The 22,895-nt window shown below is 38.7% G+C and overlaps 1 protein-coding gene across 1 annotated transcript in view; it reads right to left on the bottom strand.

The window, feature by feature from the left end:
- The window catches only part of LOC101744584 (band 7 protein AGAP004871), a 43,277-nt gene that overhangs the window by 7,479 nt on the left and 12,903 nt on the right, over positions 1-22,895 (bottom strand). Inside the window, exons 3-5 of the mRNA XM_038013806.2 lie at positions 21,559-21,631; positions 20,058-20,140; positions 18,246-18,505 (exon numbers count right to left, since the gene is read on the bottom strand). Coding sequence (XP_037869734.2) covers positions 18,246-18,505; positions 20,058-20,140; positions 21,559-21,631 — 416 coding nt within the window. The remainder of the gene's footprint in view (positions 1-18,245; positions 18,506-20,057; positions 20,141-21,558; positions 21,632-22,895) is intronic.

Raw genomic sequence — 22,895 nt, 5'->3', positions numbered from 1 at the left:
ACACCCGAATGAATTTCGTATCTTATGTAACCTACTCGTCGGCACAACAAGCTTGTGTTTGTTCCTAGTATTTCTATTATGTATGTCCGACTTTTTAGGAAACTCCTCAATATGTTTACGAACATACATCAAATTTTCAAAAATGTACGGGAATGGCATCGTGATAGCTTTAATTTCTTTAAATCTTTCCCTCACGGATTCCCTTGAGTGTTATGTTATAAATAGCACGTATAGCTCTTTTCTGCAGAATAAATATTCGAATAGAAATTCCACAGCGTGAATATTCCTTTGAGTATTCCATAGTGGAAATGTCATCAGAAATACTAATATGGCTTTATTCCTTTCGTCATATCGGGATTGCGCACGGTATGTACGCTTTGCATTTGAGACGTATGTTGCAACTGACCCGTTTCGGCCAAACTAGATGTTTTCCGGTTCAGAAACTAGTTACCGTAAAACCAATTTCACTGCTCCTAGTATCTAGGGCAGTATGAGGTCGTTCCGGGAATATTATTGGATTCTGAATTTGTCCGTGGAATTTAAATAGTTATTGTCATTGAGTGTCAACAAAAAATATCAGAGACATCAAATTAAAACAAATTTTCAGACTTACATACATTTTTTTCCTTTCATTATCTAAAAATGCGAAAGATATGTTTTTTGTTTGTTACGATTTCACGTCTTGATTACTCAAGTTGTTTTTTTTCAACCACGTCATAAAATAGATACAGGAAGGTCATAGTTCTTTTATTCCCCTCATATACCTTTCATACAAAACACAAGTATTATTTCCAAATACAGGCAGGTTAATTTTTGATAGATAGATCAAAGCTACGTTTAAAAGCTAGCTGTATTCTACTGATAATTTATTATAGCATGCAAACAAAGTCAATATAAAAACCAAATATTAAAACCTTTGTGAAATATCGTTTATATCAACAATTCAATCCATTTCCATTTGAATCAAATTGATTTTAATCCTAACCATCTAAAGTTCAAGGATGTATCAATTTTGACATAGACTTTCAAATTATGGTAAGGCATTTATAAAATTGAGACTTAGAACTCATGTCTCAAGTTGGGTGTCGGTATTTGCTTTGTTGATGTCAATGGGCATAGATAACTTCTTACCACCAGGTTGGTCATGAGTTCGTCCATCCATGTAACTAATAAAAAAAAGCTAAGATCTTGTTCTCATAATGTCTTAAACCCCAAGGATTGGCAACGCAAAAAGGAGACCAAGGATCTACCACGCACACTCCCAATTCAACGAAGACCGCTCTAAGATTAAACACCTAAAATTAGAATTTCCAAATTTTCCATTTAATCATCCAAACTTGGTTTTCACCGTTATCAATTTGACTTTGTTTAAAAAATGTATGTTTAAAAAATGCATTAAAAATACATTAAATCAATAAAAAAACATACACATACATACTACCAATATTGAACGATTTGTGTAATAGATGGCGAAAATCAAACTCTGAACTCAGTAACTCCGTAAATTCGGAGAGGCCTTTTTTTTCTACCTTTGCTGATACTCTTGAAAGGCTATATTAGCGTTACCCTAGCGTGTAGGTCTCGGGGATGTTAAACCCGGAGATGTTGCTAAGACTGGCCCTAGCAAGAGCAGTGCTTCGCAGAATCTACCACCGGATCGGAAACGCGACCCACTGAGAAGATCTGCCGAGAAACTCAGTGGGCTATGATTAGGTTTTTTAATTTACTTGCAGAGTCCTTGGTCGCAAGCGACGAGTTCGGCGAGGATGGTGACCGGTGATAGGGTCAAGTCGACTGTTTACCATTCGGTTCACAAGACCAGGTATGTAATTTCCGGCGGCCACGACAAGAGGGTTTTCGTGTCGTACCGCATTCACAAAGTGGTGCATTTATGCCAACTGTATATACTTACTGATTGAGTCAAGCTCCAGATCATCATGGAGATCCACATTCCTTAAGAACCACGGTGTTCTGACGAGGAGAGGCCTATGTCCAACAGTGGACCGACCGATAATGACTATGTGGTTAGTGAACATAGAATAAAAAAAAAAGTCTAACAGAGGTTGGATCGATTTGTTGATTAAAGAGGATGAACAGATAAAGGTGCGTCGTGCCATTTCATTAATAAGTGTGCCAATTGTATCAAGGGTGTGTTCGGACTTGCGTAATTCGTTACATACTATTAATTAATTAGACGACAATTACTGAACTTCAAACATGCCACAATTAATATTTTCCAATAATGTAGTAGTTGACTTTAAAAAATTAGCACTTATAGTGTGTAAAATGACACGTAAATACGATAATTAATACATGATAATATTATTATATTGTGTCTATCTGTAGTAATTGAAGCCAAAAGGTCATTGTGATACTGCTATGTAAAATTGGTCTTAAAGTTATTTAGGTAGTCTGCAATGGAAATCAATTACACTGGAAGCGCCAAACCGTCTAAATTTGTGAGCTGCGATACACCTCGTAATTTTATACATATATTTCTTAATTACGTTCAATCGATCACATGAGTAAAAAGATACGAAAACATAATTCTTTTTTTTTTCGAGATACAACGGCATTAATGTCAGAAATAATATTATAATAAAGATATGTATCTGACGCTTAATGAAGAAGAGCTTACCTACTACTACCTTCTCCTCAACCAGTAGTTGGTAACATTTTCGCATTTTTTTAAAAGCGTGTCCGTGTGTGAAGATGTACTATCTTCGATAGGTAATAGTGATCGGTGGTAATTTTAGTAAGCGGTGTACGTTTCAACAAATCGCACCGTTAGCATTATAGAGACTCAACCCAAAAATATGTTTTTTGAATAACACCGAATAAAGTTTTCTAACCGAAAAGATGTAGAGGAAGGGGACGGAGTGAAAGAGACCAATAGTTAAGTTTGTCCCTTTTATAAGCTACTTTTGGTCATTTGATAATGAAGAGTCGCTGAAAAAGGTCGCGTACTAGGTTCATTTTTGGATTAAAGTCGAAATAAAAAAAAAATCCGAATTGGGTCTCTATAAGTCTCTATAAGGGTGCGAAATGAGTGTTTATTTCCTGGGAGTAGTCACAGCGAAGCATGACTGGATTTCATTAGTAAGAATAAAGTTTTTTTTTTTTTTTTTATGTTTGAAAGTTTACTGGTGGCCCGAAGGCCTTTCCAGTTTCACCAGGACAGGTGGGCGAGCAAAGGCTCAGCCAAGAGGGGCGGGATTTGCTAACAACTGCCCGAGCGCCTCCGAAGGAGACCTAACAACTCAAGAGCAATTGTTTCGCGAATGAATCTACTACCGGATCGGAATCGCGACCCGCTGAGAAGATCCGGCGAGAAACTCAGCGGGCTGATGCATGGGTCAGGTTGCACGTCGACCTCTTTGTCGAGTTCGACGAATACGGTTACCGGGGTCCCTAAGCCTGCTCCTAGTATTAGAGCTGAAGGCGTCTAATGCAAAGGTTATTGGATCTGATGGATCCGTAAGGACGTGTCTAGGGCGTCGACGGTGACTGGCTCCTGCATGATCAGGATTCGGGGAGTAGTCAGCGGCGGCAACGATAAGGCGATTATCATGACGCATAGCCTTATCGAAGTATCGTTCCGACGCTGACTTCATGTATTTCCGAATTGATTCGAGGCCCAGGTCGTCGTGTAGGTCAACGTTCCTCACGAACCACGGAGCCCCGACAGCTAACCTGCAAAAGCGGGATTGTAGAGATTGGAGGGTGTCTATGTGTGTGCGGGCCGCGTGAGCGAACACCACACTCGCGTAAGTCATGACGGGCCTTATGCAAGTTTTGTAAAGTGTCACCTTGTTCCGAAGGGACATTTTACTCCGCTTACAGATCATGGGGTAGAGTCTACCGAGAATAAACGCGGCACGGTCACGGACTGATTTTATATGCGGGCGGAATGTCATCGATGCATCCAGGGTAACGCCCAGGTACTTGACCTTCCTAGCCCAGGGTATGGATTGACTAAAGAGAGTAATCGGGGGTGTGAGATTCCTCCTCCTAATGCGGGAGGAAATCCGTGTGGAGCTTCCCCTCTGAAATAGCACCGCAGTACTTTTCGCTGGGTTGATGTCTATGCGCCATTTTCGGAACCACTGTCCTAGGGCTAGGGCTGCGCTCTGAAGCTTCTTCGCGATTAGGGACTTGTTTCTACTGGAATAGTAAACAGTCGTGTCGTCGGCGAATAAAGCTAAATGGGTCGGCGGCGACCGGGGAATATCGTTAACGAATAAGCTAAATAGGAGGGGTGAAAGAACAGAGCCTTGCGGGACTCCAGCTGTGAGAGGTCGTGGGGAGGAGCGGGTTCCCTCGACTCGATATCGAAAAGAGCGGTTCGACAAGAAGTCCCGTATGATGAGCACGAGACTATCCGGCACGCCCATGTTGAATAGTTTGAAAATCAAACCATTGTGCCAGACTTTGTCAAACGCTTTTGCGACGTCGAAGAAGAGAGCTCCCGTGTATAACGGTTTTGGTCGATTAAGCCCCACAAGAATGTGCTCCGTGAGGCGGTGCACCTGTTGAACGCATGAGTGATTTGTACGGAATCCGAATTGTTCATCGATGAGAATGCCCTTGGATGAGACGAAGTCTCTGAGGCGTTTGTAGAGCAGACGCTCATACAGTTTGCCTAGAGACATGAGGAGGCTAATCGGGCGGTAGCTCGTCGGATGATTTTTTGGTTTACCGGGTTTATGTATGCCGATAACGTCCGCTTCTTTCCACACCGCGGGAAAGATACAGTTCGCCATAGCGGCATTGAAAATAGATGCCAACATCACGATGAGTTGGACGGGTAGAAGTTTAATAACGCGGTTGGATATACCGTCGGAACCGGGAGCCTTGCGAGGACGTAGGTCTTTGATCAAGTCTTTAACTTCTATCGGGGTGACGGGTGGTAACGCATCCGATGGTGGCAAGGAGGCTCTGCGTTCTACCTCACTGTCTACTAATTCTACATGAACAGGGTCCACGGATTGAGTGCTGGGCGTGCACTGGGTTTGCAATGTATCGGCCAGCAGCTCTGCTTTTTCATCATCATCTAACGCCGCGAGTCGGCCTGAGGGGCCTACGAGGGGGGGCATAGTTACTACCGTATCCGATTTGAGAGTACGAGCTAAGCGGTAGTAAGACCTTTGGGAGGGCGCGAGTCTTTCTAAGAAATCAGACCATCTAGCATCTCGGACTTCGGCGATGCGAGACTTTACGTCGCGTTGTAGGGCATGCATTCGAATACGATTATCCACGGTAGGATACCTATCGTAGGCGCGGATCGAGGCGTTCTTAGCTCTAAGGAGTTCCCTAATATCGTCGGCCAATTTGAAGCGGTGAAGGAAGTCCTCCGCTACAACTTGCTTCGATGACCTATCTAATGTCGAGGTGATGTGTGACGTTAAGATGTCTATGGCTTCAGCGGTATCCTGAGGAGACGGGGTAGAGTCCGGGCTAAACGGGAGCGATGGTGGATCAGATTCAGCCAGGCTGATGCCCAGCGTGTGCCAATCCACCACAGTCCTCGTGACGGGAACGGAATCGGGAGCGCGACCGAGCTTCATAACGACGGGACGGTGGTCTGAATCTAACTCTGAAAATACTTCGATCGAGTGTAAGCGCAGAGTTACGTTTTTTAATAACGCTATGTCGAGTATATCCGGGCGATGCGCGATATTTAGCGGGTAGTGAGTCGGGGTTAGCGGAGCGACGATATCGAAGGCGAGATCATTGACTAACGCGTCAAGCCGCCTGGCATTCGGGGTTGTGGTGTGTGAGTTCCACCTGACGTGTTTACAATTTAGGTCGCCCGCCAGAATGACAGAGCTCCCCATGCCGAGCAGCGCCTCGATATCACTGCTTAGAACGATCTTATCCGGTGGAAGATAAACGGACGCGATAACGATCGGCGCGTGTCCCGTCAGTGAGATTCGGCATACTGATGCTTCGATGTTAGAAAGCGCGGGGGGGTCGAGTGGGACGCAGTGCAAGGCTCGTCTATAGTAAATGACGGTACCACCACCACGTGCAGTGAGCCTGTCGTTCCTAACCATGTTATAGTTCGCGATTTTAGGGTCGCGGCGCGCGGGCTTAAGCAGGGTCTCCTGCACCAAAAAGATGTCAATTTGATGGTCACGCAAAAAATCACAAACCTGATCACGTTGATTTGCGAGACCGTAAGCGTTAAAAAATCCTATCGTTACGGATAGGGGCTTTATTCTACTTATGTACGCCATTGATTACCGGCGGAGTGAGGGGAGGACGTACGTATTTAATGACGCGTATACGTCGGCGTATTCTTGCACAACGGCGATAAAGTGTTGTGCAGTGGAGGCAGCGCGAATGGCGTCGCCCAAAGCGTTAACGCGCTCAAAGTTGATCGACTGAAAGAAGTCGATCGCTAAAGCGAGATTGTCGGACGCGGTCGGAGGGCAAGTCGCGGGAGAGGGACGAGTCGCGGGGCCGGAACGAATCGCGGAGGAGGGAGTTGTAGCCGTGTTCGTGAACGGCAGCGGTTTCGCCCAGGCCGAGACACTGGGCACCGGCGCCGGAACGAACGCTGGCTTAGCCTGCGACACAGAGGGTGCCGAGGCTTTGATGTCTGGGCCGGAAGCTCGGAGGCGGTTTTGGCAGGTGACGCGGCGATTTATTTTCGGTGCTCGGGGGCATCCGCGGTAATTTGCGGGGTGACCCTGTGTGCGACACAGGACGCAGCTAGGCGGTTCCGTCGCGATTTTTTGATCGCGAGTGCATAGGGCCGTGGCGTGATCGCCTAAACACTTGACGCATCGGGGGCGCGCGTGACAGTTACGGGAAGAATGCCCGTATAATTGGCAGTTATGGCACTGGCTAGGTGTGCCTTTCTTGTGTGGGGTTTCGACGGCGATTCCGGAAAGGCTACAGACCGTTCGGATGTTGAATATTTCCTTACCCTCGGGGGTAGGCTGGAGGGCGACGAGAACCATGTTATATGGCTCCCTACCGCGGCCTGTGTGCATGCAGTGTACGGAGTTAACCGGTAGGCCTTGTTCGAGAAGGTCGGCCTTGACGAGCTCGGCATCCAACTCTTTTGGGATGCCACGTATGACAGCACGGAGTTCACGCTCCTCCTGGAGCGTATACGTGTGGAAACTTATACGCTCCTTACGGAGGTAAGAAGAGGTAAGAAGCCCTATGGTCGTTGGGTGTTCGAACCTTAATTTGAATGCCGTTCGCGAGGTTACGGGCATTCGTGAAATTGATATTTTTGGCCTTAAGGGCCAGGGAAACTCGATCCCAAGCTGCCTTCTCTTGAAGGATTACCGGGGGAGGGGTCTGGGTTTTATTTTGTGCCCCCGGACGCGGCGACGGAGTGGCACGGGCTGGAGGCGCAACGGGAGTCTGAGGGCGGGGGCGCGACGCGTTCGCGGCTTTGCTAATTTTAGCGGCCGCGGGAGCTCGAGACTCCGCGGCACGCTTCTTACCCTTTTGTACCAGGGTGAATCCATCCGTCGATGAGGCGGAGGCGAGGTCGACCTCCATCTCCGAGTCAGAGTCGGAGGACGAGGAGGCGGACGCAGGTGACCTACGAGCAGGTGTTTTGGAGGGCACGACGGAGGCTGCGGATGATCGCGCTGCTGGAACGGTGGCCACGGCGGACGACGCAGCAGTTTTACTCGCCAGTATAGGCGACGCGGGAACGGCAGGCACGACGGAGGCTGCGGTGCTCGATGCAGAAGCTTTGCACGCAGGTACAGGCGACGCAGGAGCAGCGAGCTCGGCGGAGTTCACGATAGGGCTCGCGGTGTGATTAGCCTTGAAAATCAGAAACTCTGAGGCGAGCTGTGGGTAGCGAAGTCGGAGGAACTCCGCAAATACAGCGTCCATGATCGCTGAGTGCCCAGGTGGGGCGGCCCCGGGTCTTAAAAATACTCGCCTTGCGGCGAGGCCCCAACTTCTCGGACCTGAGCGGTTCTATTGAACGCAGGTGGCGATGCAGCGCTATTACTAAAGAGAACACAACAAAATAGAAATAACAAAAAGAATCAAAACAAATAAACACTTCCAGGAACACTTTGTCGGCAGATGTACCACGAACACAGAAATAACAAAAGGAAACAAAACAAATAAAAACTTCCAGGAAAAACACTTGGTCGGCAGATGTACCACGAACACAGGGCGCGCGAACAATGGCCGGACTAACAAAAGCCGGGCGAACAAAGGCCGGACGATCGAGTGGTCGATGAGCACATCCGCACGTGACGGGTGCCTCTATCGGAATGAAGAATAAAGTTTATGTGTCATTAATAGTTAGTTATTCTGTATTTTTTCCGGTGCCTGTCTGAGCATAAGAATTATACAAGATGATGACGTTTTTTTTTTTTTTTTGGGAAATTGTGTTTTTTAGAAATTATATTTAAATACGAATTACATATTGATAAAATGATGAAATATTCCAAGATCGCTTAGGCATTTTTAAGCGAGAACGTGAGTTAAAAATACACAAATAATATAAATAAGCAAATCATTTTCTTGGTCTAACCTTAAACCAAACACTCATTGGCTTCTTGTAGCTTAACAACGCCATCTGCTGAAATAGCTTTAGTGTCATTGTGTCTTTAAAGTAGTTAGTTGCTTTCAATTATGAAAAATAGTATTATTATTCGCCAATAGATGTCGGGAAGAGTCATAAAGTTGATTATCGATAAAATCGATTATTGAAAACACGAATAAAACAACATTTTCTGAAAATAAATCGTAACTAGATCGTTTTATCGCCCACGAAATCCCCTGTATACTAAATTTTATAAAAATCGTTGGAACCGTTTCCGAGATTCAGGTTATATATATAAATACAAGAATTGTTCGTTCAAAGGTATAAATAAGTGCGAGGGTCGGTGCTAGCAACACTCCAGTTTCAGCCCCGTGAGCTCACCTACACACGTTAGGGTGAAGCTGAAATAGCATCTCAAGGCTATCAGCATAGGTAGGAAAGAAATTAAAGGTATAAGATATAATTCAAATTACACGAAGATATTTTGTGGTTAGTATAATCGCGGTCTTTCATTAATGCTTTGTACGTGTATATCTCGTAATATTTCAAGAAGTTTGTTACCAAAATTTAATGTAATAAGAAAAGATGTTAACGTTTCCTTGTGTGCGATATGTAATCTTGTTGCTATTGAATTAAGATTAATTTTCATGGATTAGTCGCAAAATCGATTCGGATTTAACTGCTGCGTAGTTGAATTCTCTGGAAATTTGAATCTACATAATATGTTGATGGTTTGATACGTATGTATATTAATTGCTTTATTTATTACTAGCGACCCGCTCTCGCTTTGCTTCAGAAACATTAAATTTTATTATTGATAGGCGAGTCCCGCCATGCTGCACAACAATAACTGCGGGTGACGCCGCGGGCGAAGGTAGTCTAAAAAAAAGTAGCCTGAGTTACCCCTTATAAAGTCCCGTCTAAATCGTTCCAGCCGTTCCAGAGATTAGCTTGAACAAACAGACAGACAGACAGACAGACAGGCAGACAGACAGACAGACAAAAATTGTATAAAATGTTATTTTGGTGTATGCACCGTATATATATTCATATGGATGTAGTAAAAAGCGGTTATTTCAATATTACAAACAGACACTCTAATTTTATTTATATGTATAATATTTATATGTATGTATTTATTTATATGACGATTCGGACGATTTATTGAAGATTTATTTCAATAAGGAATTAACAAAAGCTGTTGAGATTTGAACCTCAGGTGCCGTAATATTAAAAACACATCAAACGCTAACTAAATCCCCCATAAAACAAATTTGAAGTACATAGTCTGTTTTTTTTCATTTTTCCACTTTATTTTCTAGCATTCGTACTTTATAATTAAATCTACATTTGCGGTTCATTTATCGGTCACCATTCATTCATTATGATCATTAAATACATTCTTTTCACAATTTAACTGGCCACGGTCGTCGCCATTTAATTATTGTGGTTATTACCGTTTAATTTCCGATAAATTTTATTTTTTATATTTCCTATTTCTATTCACAGAGAAATAACGATTTATATCTAAAACTCACGAAAACCGAAGAAAATATGTATTATTTGTACTTCATTCGTTTTGTTAAATTAAAAATAAGAACCGAGAGATATCTTTATAATATATAAACTCGTAAACAATTCCTAGATACTAGAGGTCCCGCAGTAGTCGAAATTCGACTATAATTAATTGGAATTGTAAGTTTGTACACTATTATGATTGTATTTTATACTTCTGTAATCACAAATTTCGCCAAGACTACACTATAAAAAATATTAACAAAGACAAACAATAATTAATCCATTCTCAATTTGACGTCAGGAACACCAGTTTGACAATAAATACTCGTAGTACTAGGCTGCACTAAAAGTATCGGGAATGGAATATTTCCACTGTTCCTGTCATATTAAAATCTTTTTAATTGAAAACTCCTTGGTTTTAAAAATCGAATACCATTTATTTATTTAAAAAAAGATTCTCGGTCTTGTCACGAGGTTTTGTCAAACTTGTTTAGTCGTTGAGAAAATGGAATTGACTCGAGAAAATTCAAGAGCGATGATTTATTATGACTTTCGAAGTGGTTTAACACAAAAACAGTGTGTTGACCGGATGATTTCTGCATTTGGTGATGGTGCCCCATCCAAAACCACAATTTATCGCTGGTTTGCTGAGTTAATGCAGAATGGTATGCTAGCATTTGTTTGCCACAGGTCGTTTCTGAACTCCGTAAAGAGAACTGCAACCGCCGCATCATCCTCCATCACGACAATGCGAGTTCTCACACCGCGCACAGAACAAAAGAGTTTTTAGAGCAAGAAAACATAGAATTATTAGACCATCCGCCGTACAGCCCCGACCTAAGCCCTAATGATTTCTATACTTTCCCTAAAATAAAGAATTAATTGCGTGGACAGAGATTTTCATCACCTGAAGAAGCTGTGGACGCCTACAAAACGGCCATTTTGGAGACCCGAACTTCCGAATGGAATGGTTGCTTCAATGATTGGTTCCATCGCATGGAAAAATGTGTCAAATTTCGCGGAGAATACTTCGAAAAGCAATAAATACATTTTTAAATAGTAATGTTGTGTCACTTCGTTCATTCCCGAGATTTTCAGTGCCGCCCTCGTATGCATGCGTGTGTGCGTCAAATACATGGTATGTGGTGTGTGTAATGTTTTCTTTATTGATTTAATGTATCTTTTATGAATTATTTAAAAAAAATATTAGCATTGTGCACTTCTTCTCTATATCTATACCAATATTATAAAGAGGAAAGATTTGTTTGTTTGTTTGTTTGTTTCGAATAGGCTCCGAAACTACTGGACCGATTTGAAAAATTCTTTTTCCATTAGAAGCCGACATTGTCCCTGATGAACATAGGCTACTTTTTTAATTTTTTTTTTACTTTTATTTTTTTGTTTCATGTGTGTTTTAATGTTTCCGAAGCGAAGCGAGGGCGGGTCTCTAGTTCTCTATAAGTGTGGAAAATTTCATAATCATCCGTCCGCGCATTTTTCGTTAAAAGGGATACAAAGTTTTTGCTTCACGTATTAATATATAGATGACGGCGCCTTCGATATAAAATAACGACCTTAACCGCTTCCGCGTTGGTAGTCATAAATGACACACCCTAATGTTACTAAGTCTACAGTTTATCGACGGGACCGTGTTTACCTTCTATTATACAATGTATTAGTGCGTGTGAACTGAAAATTTGTACAAATAAACTTGTTATAGTTATACAAGAACCGAATTTTGCGTAGCAATTACTCACATGATACAAGATGGTACGTAAATAGGAGCCTTATAATAATATCTTGCTTGTAGAACCAGAGCGAGTTGTATAACGAAATCACTTGTGTATTGTTTCTTGTCGAAATTACTCAAATTCGAAAATATACTTTAAGGAAACTTTATTTACACATTAGAATTAGAATTTAGAATGTAGAATTTAAAATTTAGAATGTAGAAGTTAGAGTTTAGAATTAGAATTAGAAATTACACATTCATAGAAGAACACGTGTTCGTTTCGAATACGTTTAAAAGAATCTGTTCATTTGTATTTATTATAGATTTTTAATCTTCTTAATGAACCTTATTTCAATGCAAACAAGAAATATTTTTTTACGTTTATGCTCTTTATGATTTAGTCCAGCTGCTTAAAGAGAATTTAAGGATCTTCCGGGCAGCCGTGAGTCATCATAATTAAATCAATATGAGTTAAAACAATGTTAAATAAAATAATCTTATTATCCTACCCTGTACCATATTTGTATTGTGTGTATTTGAATTATTAAAAAACAATTTAACCGTCTATAAAACTATAATGTCATGTTTAATATAAGATTTTTTTATGACAAAAGATACTCATATTTTTCATAGAATAATCACCGCGAATTATATGAAGCCGTCAGCGCAAAAGTGGCCTAAGCTTACCTGAGCTTACTATAGTAAGTATGGAGACAACAAGGTCTCAATTTACTTTTACACTGCCTCATAGGCAAAAACAAAACGCGCAAAAATAATGTTGACAAAGCCATTTGTTATCTATGGGCGAAACTAGAGATAGGCCGGTTTTGCATCAAAATTTATTATGTTTTAAATAAATTGTAATATAGTAGAACCACGAATATGAAAAAAATTAGGATAGGCCACTTTTATGCTGACGGCCTCATATCTACGTATACGTAATCTTTTAAAACGTTAGTTATGATAAATTTAAATATGAATAGTATTAATTTAGATGTATGTTCATCATGGCTCAATGTGACTAATGCTCATTCAACTTATGTGAGCTCTGGTAAGGCTGCCCAACTCTGCTTTATTATTACGTTGTATAAAGATTTAATTTAAAGCATTACAATAAAATACAATGTTTGTGAAATTAATTTAAAAAATATATTCAAATATAACTAGCCCCATTAAAACTGACTAACAAAACGAAATAAAAATTAAATTTCAAACTTTCGAAGAGTACTAAGAATAAGCAGTTCCATATAAATAATAAATTATAATTGTAGCGATTACGGAACACATCGATTAATTTTGTACTTACTATGTTTGACAAATACAGATCTTGTGTCGTGAATTTTCAATGACGTGTTACGTAATTAAATTAGTAGCTTCGACTTTATTGTTGTAAGCTTGTGATTTGTATTTCCAAAAGGTTCTTGTTTTCGTTTCTAACTTTCTGAAAGTCTTCAATTAAGTTCTTGAAATTGACTTTCAATTGAATTTAAGTTACAGTCAATTTCCATTGAATCTTTAATTTAAAATTGAATCGAAGGAGATGCCCAAAAGTACCAGTAATAAGTTAAGTTGCTAGAACCAATAGGTACATAATATTCACGCCGCAAATCGCCTTGAAATCCGAGGCTAAAGTCTTCAAACGAATGCACTTTATTTCACGAAAGAAATAGGCAAGTACCCGCAAATGCGGGATTGATTTTGATATGGTCTATTGTCTCATTAGGGGAAGTTGTTGATCATGACGTATTATAAATGATAAATGGTATCTTTCACATTTGAAGCCTGTCATAATCGCATTAGTCGAATAACCTGGACATATTTGGACGACAGATGATTTTCTTACTTTTCGAGACCTCAATCATTCACAAGAAGGAGACGGTGCCTAATAAACGACAGGCTACAAAACTTTAAGCCAAATCAAATTGAAACATTATATCCTAACCTATATAATTACAACTATATTTTTGTAAATCAATTTCGTTTGATAAAGCAGACTACCAATTTAGCACTGAAGTATGAAACCTATAGGTCTATGGAATTTAGTTACCACTTAATTGACATGATCCATGACAGATAGACGTAACTAAAACATGACATCTGCCATTTTGTGTCTGGTACAGAAAAAAATGGCTATTTTTATAGTTCATACCGGGTGTAGGATTGTGTTCACGAACAAAGATTTGGTGGCGCTGGACTCAAAGTTAAACATGAAAAGCGGTAGTGAAATGCTATTTACAGGCACGCGATTGACTTTGTAATTTAAAACTAAGCTGATACTCATAGGGGCGTTCACCTATCTTGGTTTTTGTGTGAGAGTCCAATAAACCTTCCCAAAATTTTAGTTTTCAAATCAAGATAGGCAAGTTGATGATTCAGGACGCATTTTCATAAAAAAAATCTTTATAGATTTGTCAACTACCGCCTTGTAAACAGCAGGCAATCTAACGTAATTAAAAACAGCTGACGCTGACAAGTGCATTGGCTGGTTTGCTGTCTTCGTTGCGGATTTAGAAGGTATTAAAATCTTAAAACGATTTGTATTGGCTCTCATGTAATATTTTCCTCAGTTTTACTTTCCTCATATTTTATTTTTCCTTATTCTGTAGATGAATTTATACTTGGATCGATTTGAAGGTTTTTGTTGAGGGCTTGCTTTCTACTTGCGTTTCAATGTGGTTTACGGTATTAAAATCGATATCATTAGTTCTACATATCACTGATTTCAGAAGTACTGCTTCGTTAGGTACCGAAGCGAGCATTTTTTCTTTGTTATAGAACAAATGTCAGTTTTTTTTAAATGTCATGTTTCCAACTGGTAGGTGTCTACGGAGATTACGAGGAAATGATTTGATATGTCACAATTTATATGAATATTTTCTTGAGATTGCTTACGAAATTCTCAGCGAGAGCGTTAAATTTCAATATTGAACATTGCGTTTTTCACTCCGTTAGTCAACGAAATGAAATGCTCGAAAATAAATTTTCAGCGAAATATCCTCCTGTGATATTTTGAAGAATCCGGATTAAGTTGCTACAGTTTAATTCCATCTTTTTTATTTTGTTCAAAATAAAATAATCTTATTATCCTACCCTGTACCATATTTGTATTGTGTGTATTTGAATTATTAAAAAACAATTTAACCGTCTATAAAACTATAATGTCATGTTTAATATAAGATTTTTTTATGACAAAAGATACTCATATTTTTCATAGAATAATCACCGCGAATTATATGAAGCCGTCAGCGCAAAAGTGGCCTAAGCTTACCTGAGCTTACTATAGTAAGTATGGAGACAACAAGGTCTCAATTTACTTTTACACTGCCTCATAGGCAAAAACAAAACGCGCAAAAATAATGTTGACAAAGCCATTTGTTATCTATGGGCGAAACTAGAGATAGGCCGGTTTTGCATCAAAATTTATTATGTTTTAAATAAATTGTAATATAGTAGAACCACGAATATGAAAAAAATTAGGATAGGCCACTTTTATGCTGACGGCCTCATATCTACGTATACGTAATCTTTTAAAACGTTAGTTATGATAAATTTAAATATGAATAGTATTAATTTAGATGTATGTTCATCATGGCTCAATGTGACTAATGCTCATTCAACTTATGTGAGCTCTGGTAAGGCTGCCCAACTCTGCTTTATTATTACGTTGTATAAAGATTTAATTTAAAGCATTACAATAAAATACAATGTTTGTGAAATTAATTTAAAAAATATATTCAAATATAACTAGCCCCATTAAAACTGACTAACAAAACGAAATAAAAATTAAATTTCAAACTTTCGAAGAGTACTAAGAATAAGCAGTTCCATATAAATAATAAATTATAATTGTAGCGATTACGGAACACATCGATTAATTTTGTACTTACTATGTTTGACAAATACAGATCTTGTGTCGTGAATTTTCAATGACGTGTTACGTAATTAAATTAGTAGCTTCGACTTTATTGTTGTAAGCTTGTGATTTGTATTTCCAAAAGGTTCTTGTTTTCGTTTCTAACTTTCTGAAAGTCTTCAATTAAGTTCTTGAAATTGACTTTCAATTGAATTTAAGTTACAGTCAATTTCCATTGAATCTTTAATTTAAAATTGAATCGAAGGAGATGCCCAAAAGTACCAGTAATAAGTTAAGTTGCTAGAACCAATAGGTACATAATATTCACGCCGCAAATCGCCTTGAAATCCGAGGCTAAAGTCTTCAAACGAATGCACTTTATTTCACGAAAGAAATAGGCAAGTACCCGCAAATGCGGGATTGATTTTGATATGGTCTATTGTCTCATTAGGGGAAGTTGTTGATCATGACGTATTATAAATGATAAATGGTATCTTTCACATTTGAAGCCTGTCATAATCGCATTAGTCGAATAACCTGGACATATTTGGACGACAGATGATTTTCTTACTTTTCGAGACCTCAATCATTCACAAGAAGGAGACGGTGCCTAATAAACGACAGGCTACAAAACTTTAAGCCAAATCAAATTGAAACATTATATCCTAACCTATATAATTACAACTATATTTTTGTAAATCAATTTCGTTTGATAAAGCAGACTACCAATTTAGCACTGAAGTATGAAACCTATAGGTCTATGGAATTTAGTTACCACTTAATTGACATGATCCATGACAGATAGACGTAACTAAAACATGACATCTGCCATTTTGTGTCTGGTACAGAAAAAAATGGCTATTTTTATAGTTCATACCGGGTGTAGGATTGTGTTCACGAACAAAGATTTGGTGGCGCTGGACTCAAAGTTAAACATGAAAAGCGGTAGTGAAATGCTATTTACAGGCACGCGATTGACTTTGTAATTTAAAACTAAGCTGATACTCATAGGGGCGTTCACCTATCTTGGTTTTTGTGTGAGAGTCCAATAAACCTTCCCAAAATTTTAGTTTTCAAATCAAGATAGGCAAGTTGATGATTCAGGACGCATTTTCATAAAAAAAATCTTTATAGATTTGTCAACTACCGCCTTGTAAACAGCAGGCAATCTAACGTAATTAAAAACAGCTGACGCTGACAAGTGCATTGGCTGGTTTGCTGTCTTCGTTGCGGATTTAGAAGGTATTAAAATCTTAAAACGATTTGTATTGGCTCTCATGTAATATTTTCCTCAGTTTTACTTTCCTCATATTTTATTTTTCCTTATTCTGTAGATGAATTTATACTTGGATCGATTTGAAGGTTTTTGTTGAGGGCTTGCTTTCTACTTGCGTTTCAATGTGGTTTACGGTATTAAAATCGATATCATTAGTTCTACATATCACTGATTTCAGAAGTACTGCTTCGTTAGGTACCGAAGCGAGCATTTTTTCTTTGTTATAGAACAAATGTCAGTTTTTTTTAAATGTCATGTTTCCAACTGGTAGGTGTCTACGGAGATTACGAGGAAATGATTTGATATGTCACAATTTATATGAATATTTTCTTGAGATTGCTTACGAAATTCTCAGCGAGAGCGTTAAATTTCAATATTGAACATTGCGTTTTTCACTCCGTTAGTCAACGAAATGAAATGCTCGAAAATAAATTTTCAGCGAAATATCCTCCTGTGATATTTTGAAGAATCCGGATTAAGTTGCTACAGTTTAATTCCATCTTTTTTATTTTGTTCAAAATGTAATTAGAGCATTCGTTGTGTCCGCAATAATTAAGCCGATGTTTCTTGGTGTCAAAACTCTCGTAATGATGATATAAACGGCAATATTATACAAAATTCTTATCTAAATTTCTTAGTTGATTAGACCATAACTATACTGTTATTGAGATTAGAAAGCGAAGTGACGTAAAGTTTGGTCAGGATAGCTCATGTACTCATAGATTCAAAGGCTTATATTAGCTTCAGGACATTCTTTATAGATACAATACTATTGTTCTATATTCAGCTTCCTTAAGTATCGTGTTAATGTCTTGTAACAAAATTCTGTAATTATGTTTATATGAAGAAGATCCTAATTCCGACCGTGTTAGAAACCACTAACGATTTAAAGTAATTCGCTAACGATGACACGATCACAGTCTATTAGATTTTTATTTCTTCTAACGAGACCTTCATAGTGTTTTGTAAGTAGTCTTAACGATCACTGATTCGGAGTGCCGTATTACCATTCAAATATACGACCGCTCTGATCCCGGGTAATAGGGATAATAGATTCTATTCCAGTGGCTTGTGCGATGGTAAAAAGGAGATTATGGGATCCTATCAGCGGGTCATCTGAGTTCCTTCAATGGGACATACTTTAGACAACAGAGAGATAACTCAAGGCTAAAAATAACAATGGATTAATACTAAAAAGTAACGATGCTAAAAATGGATTGGGAGAGGCCTATTTCCAGAAGTGGACGACTGTGGGCTGTTGATAATGATGATGATGATGAAAATAACTAAATGAAACAAATATCTTACCTGAACATGTTATAATACTTACATCTCAACACGCTCCACTTTGATCCCCCAAGCCTCGGTGGCCTCATCCAGTGACAGCTGCATGTTGCCAGAGATCGTTTCGCGCTCACTCAAGATCTCGTGCAGAGGTCGAGTGCCCATTGTATTCCTCAAGGTCGTCTGAGCCAAGAGCCTGGTGGAGTGGTGAGCGTTCTCCACGTTGGCGATAGAGATAGTCGCGTTGTGGACGCGGTAGTATACGACGGCGTCCACGGAAACAGTTACGGAATCTTTGGTCAGCACCTGGTGTTTACAGTAATGTTTAGCACAGATGTTTTACGACCATTTGAAAAGAGACCAGTAGACGAACGAGCTTTAGCCATTTGAATTCCGCCAGTCATCTTGTGATATGAAATCGAGACCTTAATAGTATTGTGGAGCTTTTCTATCCTTCAAACCACTTTCGATGACCCTGTGCAGTTTTTCAACCGTCGTGGTCTAAAGGATAAGACACCGGTGTTCGAATCCTGCAGGCAGGTACTTAATAATTTTTCTAATAAAATATGTACTTAACAATTGTTCACGATTGACTTTCACGGTGAAGGAATAACATCGTGTACCTAATAATAATCAAAACCCGCAAAATTATAATTTGTTTAATTTCTGGTGGCAGGACGTCTTGTGAGTAGTTCCCACGATTCTGCCTATTTCTGCAGTGAAGCAGTAATGCTTTTCAGTTGTAGGTGGGGCAGCCGTTGTACTGTAAAAAAAAACCTTACAACTTATGACTCAAGGTGGGTGGCGGCATTTACGTCGTAGGGGTATGGGCTCCGATAACCATTTAACACCAGGTGTGAAGCTGGAAATGTCCATGGCCTACAAATAATAATTCCTCTAGTCGAAATAGACAATAAAGTATCAAAATCAATAGGCGAGCGTTAGTTGTTCCCTCATCATGGAAGCCGTTCATGAATACTTCGTAGGGACCAATTCATTGAGAATAAAATTTGTTGACCAGATAAGCCTAGCGCTTGAATCCTCAATACGAGTTTGGAACATTTAGGACAGGTTTAAGACAGACTTACTCATCACTATATAGTATAAAACAAAGTCGCTTTCTCTGTCTCTATATCCCTATGTATCCTTAAATCTTTAAAACTACGCAACGAATTTTGATGCGGTTTTTTTATAGATAGTGATTGAAGAGGAAGGTTTATGTGTATAATAACATCCATTAAATAGTGGAGAAATCAATAATAAATTACAGTTTCCGAAGCGAAGCGAGGGCGGGTCGCTAGTTTACAAGTATCCAACACAACAAAACTGTAAATATTTTTTTATTCATGGCTTACTCGTATAATCTTAACAGTAAAACATATGATCTCTGTTAATGATAGGAAAACAGACCGCGGCACAATATGCCTCCAGGCTTAGTGGGTCAAGCTATCGATACATTTTTCATGCGAGTTAAAACTTCATGAGCCCATCGCTTAGCCATCAAATCGATAACTGACCCGAATGACCCTTTTCTGTCATTGTATTAGAAATAGTTATACGGACGTTGTAAAGTAATAAGCATGCCGAGGGGAATCCATAAAGTGAAAAGGGGTGTATACTCCGTTTGAAGTTGTTCCGTATTGTCGAAATTGATATTAGGGCAATTGACAATTTATTAAGGTAACAAATTGATGAATTGTTAATTGACCGATATTCGTTTACAATTAAATAATCTATTAGTATTAATAATTAAATTGTAGAGTTTTATTAAAGACTGAAGTAGTTCACACAAAAAAAAAACAGTACGTATTTAAGGTGTTTGCCTATTAATGAAAATCTGTATAGGAAAGATACTTACTTCTTGTGGTGGAACATCATAGGTACGTGTGCGTAGGTCGACTCGGGCGTACGTGTCAATGCAGGGCAGGATGAAGAATATTCCTGTACATGTTAAGAAAAAAAGTAATTCTTATCTATACAAGTAAATAAAATTGTATTTGAAGTCTCTGATGTTGAAGTGAAGCTTATAGTATTGTTCAAGAGTCGACAGTCGAGAGAAATTTCAGAACAAAACCACCACCATTAATGTGATGTTTATCTTTACGTATTTTTTTTTCCTGGGTGGGGACAAACCTCCTACGAGATCCCCGCATCTAAGGGGAGCGTGGGGTTTGTAGGACTACACTGCGAACCGCGGGCCTAAGGAAATTTTAAGGGGCCCTACCGTACTAAACGACAACTGCTACCTTCCCTGCCATAACTTTCCTTCATTCTCATTTAAATACTGAAATTAAAACCAATTAATTTATTGAGTTCGAAGTATTGAGGGATGAGACGTGAAATTTAAAAAAAACAGAGGTACGGGTGTTTTTGAAAGAATAATATATTATGTTGTTAACACGTAAATATCGGATTGAAAAAGGTTAGTTAAAAATAATTACGCGTAAAAAACAACAGAAGTCTGTGTTTTACAATATTGAGTCAATGAAGATTAAGAGAGCCTTTGTTTCGAAGAAGGTGGCTTTGCAAGACTAGATTACCATTTCGATGAGCTTATTTTTCACTGGATTTACGTTTTGTAGGAATTCTTTTACCAGTACTATCAGATCATTATTTTGTTGACGAAGAGGTCAGTGCACCCTAAGTGTTGTTGTTGATGGTCTCACCTTCATAAAGATAATTGATACGATCAATCACCGCCACAAAATTTTCCGACACATTCGGGTCTAATACAAAAATAAAAGTGTCAGTGTAATTGTTAGTACGTAGTTATTCGGAAGTAAATAAGTAGTCACGGTACAGACTATTGTTGTCCAATCATCATCAGAAAATCAAAATACAGTTTTCATTTCAGACTTTGGGTATTTTATAATTTCCTTCAATTAATTAACTTCTTTTGATTACGTTGTTACGTTATTAAATTTACTCATGGTTTGATGCGTAAAATATTTTTCGGCATGCCCAAATCATTATTTTTTGTTGTCCTTTGTAATATTAATTTCCCTATCTAATAAATATTATTAAACAAAAAAACTCTGCTAGAAATAAGGATTGACTTATATTTTATAGAATTTTAGATAGCTGTCGATCATAATTTAGTGATTCTAAAAATGGACTGTCAATTTTATTCCTTAAAAAGAATAAAAATAACGACGCTTGTGCTTGTTCAACAGAATCTCTTTGAGATTATGGCTTTTGAGATTTTTTGTTGAATTATGTTAGAACTTTACAAAAAAGGTGAGCGATAACTAAGAAAACATCGGTGATCCGTGATGAAACAAAGTAAAAGTCAATCAAAAATATTAGCACTATTGAAGATAAGCGCGCTTTCTTGGTTTATTTATGGGAGAAATACTAACCGGGTCCTTTGGCACCTCCAGACAGTAAACGCCCCAAGCGAAAAATTACAGCTCTTTCATATTCTTGCACCACCTGTTGGCAATAAAAATAATAAATTTAAACAAAATAAAGCTATTCCTGAGCTAAAGATGTTTCTCTAATTGAATCACCTGATCTAAATTGGAGAAATATTGAGCATTTGTCTTTAAAGCGCGTCGCGAAATATTCGTAATAATTCTTTGATTTTAATTATTTTATTATCTCTCTTGTACAGTTGGTATTAAGGGGTTATTGGGTTATTGGTTTTAGTGGTGGTAGGACCTCTTGTGAGTCCGCGTGGAAGGTACCACCCTGCCTATTTCTGTCGTGAAGCAGTAATGCGTTTCGGCTTGAAGGGTGGAGCCGTTGTAACTATACTGAGACCTTAGAACTTATATCTCAAGGTGGGTGGCGCATTTACGTTCTAGATGTCTATGGGCTCCGGTACCCACTTAACACCGGGTGGGCTGTAGCTCACACGTCTACCCATTTAAGCTATAACAAAAAAAAAAAAACATCATGGCCGTCGGCTATCTTGAGATATGACGTTAAAGTCTCATTTTTATTTCACAAAGGCTGCCACAATCTTCAAATCGAAAGAGATATGTAATTACTTCGCGGTATTAAGGGATGGAATTCTGATGAAAACCTTGTTAAATATGTAGATTATATATTTACTGGTGAAAATTAAGGAATGTCCAATTTGTCCTTCATTATTTAGAGCATTAATTCTGTAAATAAGTAGATAATTCATCATCATTATCGATTCATGTGTCTGTACGGTGCATCACGAACCTAACTGCTCTCGATTTTATTTGTTACTAGCGGACCCGGCGAACTTTGTTCCGCCACACAGTTTGTTTTAAACACGTCAACTTCAAAGTTCAACTATAATTAACCATAGAATATATTACGTGTAGCTGTCAGTTGCGTTTTGTTATTACATATCAGTTGCGTTTTGTTATACCACGTTTTATGACACGTCCCAGTGGGAACGTGATAAAAAAAGTATCCTATGTCCTTCTCCTGGTTCTAAGCTACCTCCTCACCAATTTTCAGCCAAATCAGTTCTGCCGTTCTTGAGTTATAAATAGTGTAACTAACACGACTTTCTTTTATATATATAAGATTTCAGATTAATAATTAGAACATAATATTCCGCATTACTCGATTAATTTCAAAACTATCCTTTATATGCGCCTTGTATCGTCTACAAACTATTTACGTCCACTAATCGGAGTTTTACATTTAAATTGTATTACAGAACTTCTTTAGAGTCAGGTAAGAGAAAATAATTTATTTGCGTTTGCATAATGAA

Source organism: Bombyx mori, chromosome 1 (genome assembly GCF_030269925.1).
Source record: "Bombyx mori chromosome 1, ASM3026992v2".
Taxonomy (NCBI): domain Eukaryota; kingdom Metazoa; phylum Arthropoda; class Insecta; order Lepidoptera; family Bombycidae; genus Bombyx; species Bombyx mori.
Note: the sequence above shows the minus strand (reverse complement) of the source record. Positions and strands in the feature narration are given on the sequence as shown.